A 13666-nucleotide genomic window follows, 5' to 3' on the forward strand; every position below is an offset into this window, starting at 1 on the left:
ATTAGTACGAGCGCTTGATATGAGACCTTGCGCGATTTAGAACGGACGCTCGTTATAAGACCAAGCGCTATTTCGGACGAACGCTTGGTAGAATACCGTGCGCCGTTTAAAACGAACGCTCGACATAAGGCCGAACGCTATCAAAGACGAACGCTCGACATAAGGCCGAACGCTATCAAAGACGAACGCTCGACATAAGGCCGAACGCTATCAAAGACGAACGCTCGACATAAGGCCGAACGCTATCAAGGACGATCGCTCGACATAAGGCCGAACGCTATCAAGGACGAACGCTCGACATAAGGCCGAACTTTACGTATTTATAAAGTTTCAAATATTTATATACAGTTGAGCTGAACCGAACGCTCAAACATTCAAATGGGGACGCTCGTTCTCGAGCAGAGTTCTTTCCAAATGAAAGAATTCCATTCTAAGTTATTTTCCAGGAAAACCGAACGGTATAAGACCGTACGATGACGAGCGTCTTTTATCATAGGGAAGTGTTTTAAATTTCAGATTTCTCAACCTTAGCAGAATTTTTCCAGATTTCAAATTTATAAACTTTATAACTTTCACTCCAGATTTAATTCACCTTAAACATCATCATCATACAGATCTCAACATTTTAATCATTCCAACTATACAATAACCATACTCCGTTCCTACATAATCAAATCAACATACATTTCAAACCACCACAACATATATAATACATACAAGCAGTGCTCGTTCATGACAGATAAATCAAAATCAGAAATCATATTCCATAACAGTGGTCATCCATACAGCTCCAACATCATGCTTTTAATACATGCAATCCAGATTACACAACATGCAAGTATAAATTAAACATATAAGCTTCCCTTACCTGGATAGCAGTGTACGCCCTAATGCAAAAGTTGGGTTCGTCTCTTACAGCTTTCTACCCTCAGTTTCACTCAACACTCTCACTTGATCTAAACACCAAAACCAGAAAATTCTCAGATACAGTCCATGCATGAACCGAGAGTATGGTTTCGAACAAAACCCTAATGGACGGACTTCTAGAGAAAGGAACTTACCAGCTTAAAAACTCAAATTCTGTTCGGTCCAAACTAACGTTCGTGTCTCCAGAAACGTTCCTATGGTTCTGAAATTGAAATCGGAGAAGAAAATGAGGAGTTGCAGTAGAGGGAAGGTGACTGGTTTCAGAGAGAAGTTGGAGAAGATGAGGAGTTTGAGTTCTGAGGAAGGAGATGAATGGTGCAGGTGAGAGAAAGAGTTTTCAAAAATCTGATTTTGTTTAACTCACATTCGTTTGAACGAACGTCTCCCAAACTGACACCTGCATACCAAACTCTGAAATGGAAGCTTCCAACGTGACAAGTGGCGTGTGTGCATGTAAAGATTGGTGCGTTTTTAATGTTTCCAGAGAAATGATTTTGGCCCAGTTTTCCGTGCACAGCAGAGAGGTGAAAATCAGAGTTGGGAGTGGATTTTTAATGAGATAAGCATGGATTATGGTGTGTATTAATTGGGTGTGACAGGGAATTATTACTGCTAATTATTTAGGGTTTCACATTCTCCCTAACTACAAAAGTTTTCGTCCTCGAAAATTTAGAACTTACCCGTGAATAAGTGTGGATACAAGTCCCTCATTGCACTCTCTACCTCCCACGTTGAGTCACCAGTCTTAGCGTCCCACACTACCTTCACTAAGCAAACGTCCTTCCCTTTGTGTAGCTTAGTGCGAACGTCTTCAATACGTACTGGCTGTAACTCCAACGTTCGGTCTGGGAACAACTGGATGTCCTCCAACTCCAACACATGAGAAGGATTAGCAATGTACTTTCAGAGTTGAGATACGTGGAAAACAGGATGAAGATTTGAGAGTTGAGGAGGCAAGGCAAGTTCGTAGGCTACTGGTCCTATCTTCTTCAAAATCTGATACGGTCCTATGAACTTTGGAGATAACTTCTTTGGACGAACGACTCTGCCCACTCCAGTAATTGGGTTGAGTCTCAAGAATACGTGATCTCCTGCAGCAAACTCCAATGGCCTCCTTCTTCTATCCGCATAAGATTTCTGCCTGCTCAGGGACGTCTTCAATCTATCTTGGATCAACTTAACTTTCTCGGTTGTTTGTTGGATGAGCTCAGGTCCAGTTAGCACGTTCTCTCCTTCCTGGAACCAACAAAGTGGTGTTCGGCACTTCCTCCCATAGAGAGCTTCAAACGGCGCCATCCCAATGCTAGACTGGAAGCTGTTGTTGTACGTGAACTCCACTAGCGGCAGTACCTCATCCCAGGCACCCAAGTGATCTAGGACGCACGTCCTCAGCAAGTCTTCTAAGGTCTGGATGGTACGTTCAGACTGGCCGTCCGTCTGAGGGTGATATGCTGAACTCATCTGCAGCTTGCTTCCTAATTCACCTTGTAGAGATTGCCAAAACCGAGATGTGAATCTCGTGTCTCGGTCAGAAACTATGCTTGAAGGCACCCCATGAAGACGAAAGATCTCCTTGATGTACAACTTAGCCAAATTTGTCATTGACATCTTCAAATTCACGGGCAGGAAGTGGGCGCTCTTCGTTAGTCTGTCCACGATCACCCAAATTGAGTCATGATTCCTAACCGTTCGTGGCAGATGAGTCACAAAATCCATGGAGATGCTATCCCACTTCCATTCGGGAATCTCCAATTGTTGAAGCAATCCACCTGGTCGTTGGTGTTCGGCCTTAGCACGCTGACAAGTCAAGCAGGACGCTACAAAGCGAGAGACGTCGTTCTTCATTCCAGGCCACCAGAACGACTGCCTAAGATCTTTATACATCTTAGTCATACCGGGATGTATGCTAAGACGGCTATGATGCGCTTCCTCCAGTATGATCCGCTTCAACTCTCCATCATTGGGAACGCACGTCCTATCCATGTACCGCAATAGGCCGTCCGTTCCAACATTGAACTCTTTGGTTTGTTCTGAACCGAGCGCGCTAAGAATTTTCACCAAGTCCTCATCTTCACGTTGTTTCATCCTAATACGTTCAAAGACGTTGCTGGATATTCTAAGGTTACAGCATTTGATGCTGTTTGATTCCAATTCAAACTGCAACCTTAGATCTCTGAAACTCTCCACCAAATTCAGCTCTTTAACCATCATTACTGAGACATGAATTGTCTTCCTGCTTAGGGCGTCCGCCACTACATTGGCCTTCCCAGGGTGGTACAGCAGCTCAAATTCATAGTCTTTTAAGAACTCCAACCAACGCCTCTGCCTCATGTTCAACTCTTTTTGATCAAATAAATATTTGAGGCTCTTGTGATCACTGAAGACTTGAAATGTTGATCCGTATAGATAATGCCTCCAAATCTTCAGTGCAAAAACGACCGCTGCCAACTCCAGGTCGTGCGTTGGATAGTTGCGTTCATGAATCTTTAATTGGCGAGACGCGTACGCTACTGCCCTTCTCTCTTGCATAAGCACACAGCCCAACCCTTGATGAGACGCGTCACAGTAAACTTCAAAGGGTTTGGACGTGTCTGGAATTATCAGCACTGGAGCGCTCGTCAATTTCACTTTCAGCTCCTGGAAACGCTCCTCACACCGATTCGTCCAAGCGAACGGCTGATCTTTTCTGGTCAATTTGGTAAGCGGAGCTACTATCTTAGCGAATCCCTCTATGAAGCGTCTGTAGTAGCCCGCAAGTCCAACAAAGCTACGCACCTCCGTGACCGAACGCGGACTCTCCCATTCCAGTACCGCTCGCACTTTTGCTGGGTCTACTGCGATGCCTCCAGCCGACACCACATGTCCCAAAAACTGAATTTCCTTCATCCAGAATTCGCATTTGGACAACTTTGCATATAATTCCTTCTCACGTAATACTCCAAGTACAAGTCTAAGATGTTCCTCATGCTCGTCTTCTGTCTTGGAATAGATGGGAATATCATCTATGAAGACGATTACAAACTTATCCAAATAAGGCCTGAAGATGCGATTCATATACTCCATGAACACGGCTGGAGCGTTCGTCACTCCAAATGGCATCACCACGTATTCATAATGCCCATACCGAGACCTGAACGCTGTCTTATGAATATCATCCTCCTTAACTCTGATTTGATGATATCCGGATCTCAAATCAATCTTTGAAAATACTGCAGCTCCATGCAGTTGATCTAACAAGTCATCTATCCTCGGCAATGGGTATTTGTTCTTGATGGTCAGCTTGTTTAACTGTCTGTAGTCTATACACAACCTTGAGCTGCCATCCTTCTTTTTCACTAAAAGCACGGGCGCTCCCCACGGTGATACGCTCGGTCTAATAAACTGCTTCTCCATCAACTCTTCAATCTGCTTTTTAAGTTCAACCAACTCTGCAGGCGCCATCCGGTATGGTTGAACTGAGATAGGTGCGGCTGTCGTCACCAAATCGATGGTGAATTCAACTTCCCGAGTAGGAGGTAACCCAGGTATTTCCTCTGGAAAAACATCAGGGAATTCGTCCACTACCTTGGACGATCGTCCTTCATCCGCATTCCCAATTCCACTGTCGTCGTGCGTCATGATGAGAAAACAGCTGGCGCCTTCCATAATATCTTCTTTAAGTTGGCCGAGCGTTACTGATAACACTACCTCTTCTTCATCCGGAAAAATCAATTCCTTCCTACCGCAATCTATAAGGATGCGATTGGTAGCCAACCAATCCATCCCCAAAATCACCTCCAAACCTTGAAGAGGTAAGCAGATGAGATTCACTTTAAATTTACGCCCCTCCACTTCTATGGAACATTTGACGCACATAGTGGACGTCCTAACTTCTCCAGCCGCTGGTGTTGACACCACCAGATCAAATGGCATCTCACTCACTTCTAATCCCAGTTTGCAAACGCACGCCTTCGAGATGAAGGAATGCGTTGCTCCCGAATCAAATAACACGCAGCAAGATGTACCAAACACAAGGCATGTACTGATGATGAGTGTACCTGAACTAGCTGCCTCTGCACCAGTAATAGCATACACGCGTCCAGCTGCTTGGGCTCGTCCTCCTCTAGGCTGATTCCTGCCAGCGTTTGGTGGCCTCATCACTGCCCGTCCACCCATGTTACACTCATTTTCCAAATGTCCGTTTCGCCCACAATGATTACAGTACTTCACTCCCACCAGTTGAGGACAGGACGAACGGTAGTGTGGTCCTCCACACTGGAAACACGTAACATTCCCATACTGTCCAGCTCGTCTAGCAGGAACTAAGGCTTGAGAACCGCTCGCATTAGATGGTTGGTTTGGACGAGCGTACGGGGCTCTTCTTGGAGTAACATTGCCCCTGGAAACTATAGGTCCTCTACTCACTTGTTGTTGCTTCTTGTGCTTCTCCGCTTCTGTCATGTTCTTCTCTAAAACCTTGGCCCTCTCAACCATGGCAGGAAACGTCCGTATACACAAGCTGGAGATCAAAACCTTCAAGTCACTCCGCAGTCCGTTTTCAAACTTACGGCACTGCCATTCTTCGTTGGTAGCCATTGTGTTGAAACGAACCAAGTGTTTGAACTTGTTCGTATATTCAGAAATGGACATCCCGCCCTGAACCAATTGAAGAAATTCCACCTCTTTTGCAAACCGGACGCTATCCGGAAAATATTCTTCATAAAACTTACTCCTAAACACTTCCCAAGTGATAGGAGTTTGAGCGTCCATCAAAATAGCTCTCGCACTCGCCCACCAGTGGCTCGCTTCTCCAGTCAATAAATACTCTGCGTACGCCAACCTGTTTTCATCTGGACACCTTTTGGCGTTGAAGACCTTCTCTATGTTTCTTAGCCACTGGTCTGCCTCGTCAGGAAGGCCCTTTCCACTGAACTTAGCCGGATGGTGTTGGAGGAAACTCTCCAAGCTCCATTCAGCAGTAGGTAGGGCAGCGTTGGAAGAGGACGCCCCTGAATTATGCCTAGTTGCTGCTAAGATCTCCATCAATTGTCTTTGAGTAGCTTCAGAGTTGGCACGTGAAGCTTCCAAACTCTGCATGGCACTCTGATTCTGCTGCATTAGAGTGGCATTTTGTTCCATGAGTGTCGTGTTTTGTTGCTGCAAGCGGTCTATTACCGTCTCCAACAACCTAGCGTTGTTGGACGCATCAGGCTCGTTAGGCTGCGGAGGAGGAGGAAGTCTAGGCGCCATTGTTCTCTGGACACAGAGAAAAACGAGCGTTAATTATGTCCAAGAGTTAGAATAATAATAACTCATTAAACACATAATAAGCACATAGTAAAAACACAGTGCACTCATAACCCTACAGTGTCCTTCAAAAGAACAAAACTGCTCTGATACCACTAATGTAACATCCCAAAATACAGTAATTACCATAAATTAGAATTAATTACAATTAACAGTAAACAGTAAACAGTCTTTACAACTAACAGAGTTCAAAAGCCGAACGGCTTGAAATGCAGCGTTTCAATAAACAAGTCAAAAACAGCGAACGCTAATAACGAACGGTTTTACAAAATATTTAACCGAACGTTCCTACAATTCTGAAAGACTAATAAAAGAAAACTAACGAGCGCTCTAAGGCTCGGCCTTTACTTCAACTCCCACCAGATTTGCGTCTTCCAAATTTTCTTCTTCTAGCATATCTTCAAGAGATGCACCACCATCTGCTCACATTCACAACGGATGATCATTGCAAGACAGGACGAACGTACATGGACAATTGACAACACAAGGAAAACGAAAGGGTAAGCTTATAATATTTAATTCATACATTCAAAATACACATTCAACATTTCAATGCACACGCACAACATACAATTTAACATAATGTAACATAGTAATTTATAAGAATAATAGACGACCGTCCGGACTGTATGAACCGTGTAGCTACAGGCGTCCTTGCACCCGAGTGATGTAGTAACTGGGATACCCTCAACAGCTGCCACTCGAGGTTAGCTCTATCCAAAGTACCCCTAAGGAATAGAACCTCCTGCCATTCCCACACCTGACTACTCCCTTCTACGTGAAGATGAGCATCACGGAATATCAGGATGGACCAAGCCAGCATTAGCTATCCACAGTCATACTTTACCAATTCAATCTTTCAATATATATATATGAGACGTTCCTCCCTGGAACGCTCGTCCAAAATCCAACATCATAAATTCAGTTCTCATAGTGTTCACACTTTAATTTATCATATTCCATCATCTTTTACATCATTAGGTCCAGGAGTCAAAATGACGAACGCTCAATCCATTGAAGAAGTAGGACGAACGTCCAAATAAAGTTACTGGATACTCAGGGAAATATACAACACACGTAATTTTCTATTTGGCCAGTTAGATGAACTGACTCGACTTGAAGTGTACTGGTACTTAGAAAATATTTGTGATAAAAACATGAACCAGATTTAATACACAATGGAGTGTCAAGAATACTTAGAATCACATTTGAAGATGGTTGCATAATGAAAACTAAGGCCAGAGATTTAACGGACGTACGGAGAATGAATGTCTAATACTTTAGAACGAACGCTATTTTATCAAATAATTATTCAATTAGTACGAGCGCTTGATATGAGACCTTGCGCGATTTAGAACGGACGCTCGTTATAAGACCAAGCGCTATTTCGGACGAACGCTTGGTAGAATACCGTGCGCCGTTTAAAACGAACGCTCGACATAAGGCCGAACGCTATCAAAGACGAACGCTCGACATAAGGCCGAACGCTATCAAAGACGAACGCTCGACATAAGGCCGAACGCTATCAAAGACGAACGCTCGACATAAGGCCGAACGCTATCAAGGACGATCGCTCGACATAAGGCCGAACGCTATCAAGGACGAACGCTCGACATAAGGCCGAACTTTACGTATTTATAAAGTTTCAAATATTTATATACAGTTGAGCTGAACCGAACGCTCAAACATTCAAATGGGGACGCTCGTTCTCGAGCAGAGTTCTTTCCAAATGAAAGAATTCCATTCTAAGTTATTTTCCAGGAAAACCGAACGGTATAAGACCGTACGATGACGAGCGTCTTTTATCATAGGGAAGTGTTTTAAATTTCAGATTTCTCAACCTTAGCAGAATTTTTCCAGATTTCAAATTTATAAACTTTATAACTTTCACTCCAGATTTAATTCACCTTAAACATCATCATCATACAGATCTCAACATTTTAATCATTCCAACTATACAATAACCATACTCCGTTCCTACATAATCAAATCAACATACATTTCAAACCACCACAACATATATAATACATACAAGCAGTGCTCGTTCATGACAGATAAATCAAAATCAGAAATCATATTCCATAACAGTGGTCATCCATACAGCTCCAACATCATGCTTTTAATACATGCAATCCAGATTACACAACATGCAAGTATAAATTAAACATATAAGCTTCCCTTACCTGGATAGCAGTGTACGCCCTAATGCAAAAGTTGGGTTCGTCTCTTACAGCTTTCTACCCTCAGTTTCACTCAACACTCTCACTTGATCTAAACACCAAAACCAGAAAATTCTCAGATACAGTCCATGCATGAACCGAGAGTATGGTTTCGAACAAAACCCTAATGGACGGACTTCTAGAGAAAGGAACTTACCAGCTTAAAAACTCAAATTCTGTTCGGTCCAAACTAACGTTCGTGTCTCCAGAAACGTTCCTATGGTTCTGAAATTGAAATCGGAGAAGAAAATGAGGAGTTGCAGTAGAGGGAAGGTGACTGGTTTCAGAGAGAAGTTGGAGAAGATGAGGAGTTTGAGTTCTGAGGAAGGAGATGAATGGTGCAGGTGAGAGAAAGAGTTTTCAAAAATCTGATTTTGTTTAACTCACATTCGTTTGAACGAACGTCTCCCAAACTGACACCTGCATACCAAACTCTGAAATGGAAGCTTCCAACGTGACAAGTGGCGTGTGTGCATGTAAAGATTGGTGCGTTTTTAATGTTTCCAGAGAAATGATTTTGGCCCAGTTTTCCGTGCACAGCAGAGAGGTGAAAATCAGAGTTGGGAGTGGATTTTTAATGAGATAAGCATGGATTATGGTGTGTATTAATTGGGTGTGACAGGGAATTATTACTGCTAATTATTTAGGGTTTCACACTACTCAATGGCAAAGGTTCAGTTAGTCTTGTGTTCATGTTGACATCTAAATATCTTTGGTTTTTGTGAATTTTTGAAGACTTTTGCATAATTTTTTTACTCACCAAATGCATTCATTAATTCTACCCGCCAACAATAGGAAGAGGTTGAAATAGAAGCAAAGGTTTAGGAAAGAAGGATGATTTAACTTCAGTGATTGTGGAAGTCAGGAAAAAGCAGAATGCAGAATTGGTTGCTCTAGGGAAACTGTGGATGGCAGTATCTACAAAGAATCCAAAATACCAACCCAGTAAACTCTAACTAATGCAGATTCTGCTTTTCTTCTACCATGTGAAAGTAAACTGTTTCAATCAACCTCATTCAAACTGACATGTTGTATACTCCTTCTATTATAGAAATTACTTTTAAACAATGAATATCATGTTCTCTTCCTTTAGTGCTAAGGTTAAAGTGAATAGTTTTCAAGCTTTGTGAGACAATGGATCAATTGTGTTTGGAATCATGGAAGGATCATTGGTACAGTCGTTTGGAAATTCATCAGAGTATGCTTTAAAAGCCATTGTTTCATCCTTGGCTTTAATTATATTAGAGTAACAATTTTACTATGGAGAAAATATGCATCTTGACATACCAATACCGTTTATACATACATCAATAGCTGCTGATATCTGCAACTACTACACATATCAAAACATAAGTAGTGCATGTTCCTACAAAGTTCAACATCTCAACTTGTAAAGCATATACTTTTTCCATTGTTTTCACTAACTTTGACTACATTTTCAATAGACCCTCAATTATTCATTGTCAAATCTAGTTAACTCTTTTCACATTTAAGCCAATATCTTCTTCACTGACATGTGATGCCTTGCTCACAGTGCCATTTTGAGCTAATGGTTTCTCATTTGAATTCTTCTGGTTTCTCATTTGATCAATTGTGGGTCCATAAGCCCAGCTGCATACTAGATAATACAGTATATTAACAGCATTGAGTAGAGCAAGAAGCCAGTAGTACTTATCATAACGACCCTTGTTAATATTATCCAAAACCCATCCCTCTTTTCCTCCTCTTGAAGTAACATGTTCCACAGTGCTGAATATGAAACTAGATAAAAAGTTTCCTGCAGCCATTCCAAGTCCAAAAAGGCAAGATGCAATGCTTGACATAGTTCTAGGAAACTCTGTGTAATAGAACTCATTTTGGCCTATGGCATTGAATGCTTCAGCCAAGCCTGCCAAGAAAAGTTGAGGAACAAGCCACATTCCAGACATATTCAACACTGCATTCATGTCATTAACATGTCTCTCCCTGATTGCTCTACTTCTCCTTGTAGTCTCCACAATTGCTGCAGTTGCAAAGTGGAGTAAAGAGAAACCCAACCCAATTCCCATTCTTCTCTTGGCACTGATCCTAACAGGTTTTCCTACAATCTTTGATGCTAGAGGAATAATGGCACGATCATAAAGAGCCACCCAGAGAAATATTGTAATCACCAAGACTACAGAAAAAGAACCTGCTGGAACTTCAAATTTAGAAGTGATGTGCCTTTTGAGGGATTTAGCTTGCAGTATTCCAAAAGATCCTCCAATGTTAACTGACACCATGATCCCTGTAGACCACAGTGGAATCACTTTCATGATAGCTTTTAGTTCTTCCACTTGTTCTATTGTGCAGAGACTCCACGGATCCGAGGCTGATCCATCACTGGCTATATCCTTTTCAGGATCTTGAATTATGCAAGCTTTATTCAGAAACCTGGAAAATAAAGCATTGCAAGAAGTTCATAATTTTTTTGATACAGTGAACAAGCACAACATAACATGTTAAAATAGAATAAGGATAGACATTCATTTGACACACTTAACGAAGATAAAATGATTTTAAAAGAATGATTTTTTTTTGTAGTTTTTGGAAAAGAAAAATATTCTTTGACACACTTAAATTTTTTATATTCATTTGACATTATCTTTACTCACTTTTTTTTCTTCTTCTTTCTTGGAAAAATACAAAATTTTATACCATTTTATCCTTATATCCTGTGTCAAAAGTGTGTCATAGTACCATTTTTCTTTTGAAAAAAAAATAAATAAGGAAGGATAGTGTCATAAAAAAAGTTATGTGAGTCAAAGTATCATCTTTCGATAAGGATAAGATAACGATAGTGTTATGTTATCGACCTTAGTTTTTCATCAGGAGCAAGAAGATCAGAGTCCTTCCTACGATGGTACATTTCAACTGAGTTACTTTTTGGTAAAGGAAGCTTCCGGTTCTTGTAGGCCACAACGATTACTTGTGCTAGGCCAGTGATTAAGCTGCCCTGAACTTTGTGCTTTACATAAAGTGGAGAAGCAATGAAAAAAGATAAAGTGGACATGAACATAAGTGCTGCTGGAACTCCAAAACCCAGTTTCCACCCAAAATGATCTTGGATATACACTATGACTGTAAGGGCTATTATGACAGCAAAAGCTGTAAAAGCATAATACCAGCTGAAAAATGTTTCTAAGACCCTTTGGTTTTTGGGGTTATCCTTTTTGTTGACCTGGTCTGCACCAAATGGCATGGAACATGCAAGACCACCATTTCCAAGAGACATGAGAGCAAAGGAAGAGATTAGCATTGTCATTTGCCCAGTTGTTTCTGATTTACATCTTTCAGGTTCTTGATTGCAAGGAAGAGGCCGAGCTTGTGGAACCATCGCTGTTAGCCACAACAGTGACATTCCCTGTTGAAAGAACAAAACAAGTTTTGAATAAAACCAACTTATTTTAACTGTTTTGAATGTCTTGTAATCCTCAAAGTGCGATCGAGTTTTTCACAGAATAGAAATGAATGTGCACCAGGTTTGCATTTGTTAGACTATAAGTTCATTAAAGATATAAAATGTTGTTAATGTAGTCTTAGATTTCGTGCAGAAGGATCTGCTTATAGCTCTCTTTTACGTTGAAAAGATCATGCAGGTGTGAATTTATATATTTTTATCATAAATGAAATGGCTTCAGCCTTCACATTTCTGCTTATGCCAGTATATAATTGAAGTCTGCAAAATAATCATTAAATTCATCGAAGAGTAGGTACACTCAGAAGATACAATACTAATCAAAACTGAGTCTAACAAAGTAAAAAATTGATATAATTTTCTACTCCAAACCTTAAGTAATGAGTTAATGAATCCTCGCTACTTTCTCATTTATATTAAATATGAGACTTGGATTTAAGCTTAGATTCTCAACATCTTATACATCCTTTGTGCACACTTTTTGTGCATACTTTTTTATTGAAAAATGATTCTTTATATGTCTAAATTTTTTATATTCCTTTCACATCGCTCTTTTTTACTTTTTATTCTCTTTTTTTTAAGAAAAAAAATACAAAAATTTATAATTTTATGACCATTTTAATCTTATATTCTGTTAAATAAACCAAAAAGTATGTTACAGTACCATTAGTCTTATTTATTACAGACATTAAAACTAAGGGTCCAAAAACTGAAAGTGAATTCAGAAGAGGAAGAGCTTAAAGGAAGATGAAAAGTACCAGAAAAGTGATGGTGGATCCTAACCCAACAGAGAGAAATCGACCCAAGTAAGAATCAGCAATGAAAGCACCTATGAGTGGTGTGATATTGCTTGTTGCAGAGGACAATAGAAGCACTTGAGTTGCTTTGGCTAAATGAAAGTGGTAACTCCCCATCAAATACACTATCATGTTTGGCAGAAGACCAAATGTTGCAACTCTTGCAAGTGCCTCATTTGCTGCAACACAAACAACCAAAACCAAAAAGAATGAAATACATCACCAAAAACCAAACCAATGTGAAACAAAAACAAAGTTTACCCATGATGAAAGGCATGGTAACAAAACCACCCTTTTCCTTTTGTTGTCGTTGAATGTGTTGTGATGCCATTTCAACTTCTCTTGAACAGAGCTCCACCTGCTTCTCCATTGCTGCCTCCTTCACAATGCAAACAAAGAAAACACAGTTTGGGAGCTCTTAAATACCAGTTTTCATGCAGCAGATAAAGATGTCAGAACTTGCAAGAGGGTCGAATCGAACTTACCATGTTTCTGTTTCTGTGTGTCTTTGTTACAACATGGTACTTATAGCAAACATTTTCTATGTTATCACTGTCTCACGATACTTACAATGTATGAGGTAATGTTAATAATGCTTTTGTTCATCAGATGCAGATGCACCATATTTTCACTATTTCTTTTAAATGCTAATAGTCATATTTATCAAGTAAATGTCAAACTTTCTGACTTTAATCAACTATGGGGCATGAATTTTCTTACATTGACAAAAGAATTGTAACATTTTTAATTGTTTTAATTATTTTATATCTCTAATTCAATGTGAAATGTTTTAATAGATACAGACCTGTCACTTTATTCTTACTTATAATTATTAGAAAATTTATAATTGATAAAATAAAAGTGATTTATTATTTATCATACATATTTTAATATCTTCTGATAAATAAAAATTTGAGCTCTGTACATGAGACAAAATAAAAGAATCTATTTGATGTTCATAAAAAAACTAAAAGCATTTATAAATATAAAATTAGTGAGAA

The 13666-nt window shown here is 40.1% G+C and overlaps 1 protein-coding gene across 1 annotated transcript; it reads right to left on the reverse strand.

Annotated features, from left to right (window-relative positions):
* Nucleotides 1-9685: 9685 nt before the first annotated feature.
* LOC108320421 (protein NRT1/ PTR FAMILY 1.2) lies at nt 9686-13298 on the reverse strand. The gene is made up of 5 exons (XM_017551836.2): nt 13151-13298; nt 12927-13044; nt 12627-12844; nt 11267-11814; nt 9686-10844 (listed from the first exon to the last, which is right to left on the reverse strand). The coding sequence occupies exons 1-5, from the start codon at nt 13151-13153 to the stop codon at nt 9902-9904; spliced, it is 1830 nt and encodes a 609-aa protein (XP_017407325.1). The 5' UTR covers nt 13154-13298; the 3' UTR covers nt 9686-9901.
* Between the last annotated feature and the right edge of the window lie 368 nt (nt 13299-13666).

The sequence above is a fragment of the Vigna angularis genome, chromosome 9 (assembly GCF_016808095.1).
Source record: "Vigna angularis cultivar LongXiaoDou No.4 chromosome 9, ASM1680809v1, whole genome shotgun sequence".
Lineage (NCBI taxonomy): Eukaryota > Viridiplantae > Streptophyta > Magnoliopsida > Fabales > Fabaceae > Vigna > Vigna angularis.

Coding starts and splice junctions, on each gene's coding strand:
- LOC108320421 (XM_017551836.2), bottom strand. Junction 12,845..12,926: donor TACCATGCCTTTCATCATGG/GTAAACTTTGTT, acceptor TTTGTGTTGCAG/CAAATGAGGCACTTGCAAGA. Junction 10,845..11,266: donor GCTCCTGATGAAAAACTAAG/GTCGATAACATA, acceptor TTTATTTTCCAG/GTTTCTGAATAAAGCTTGCA.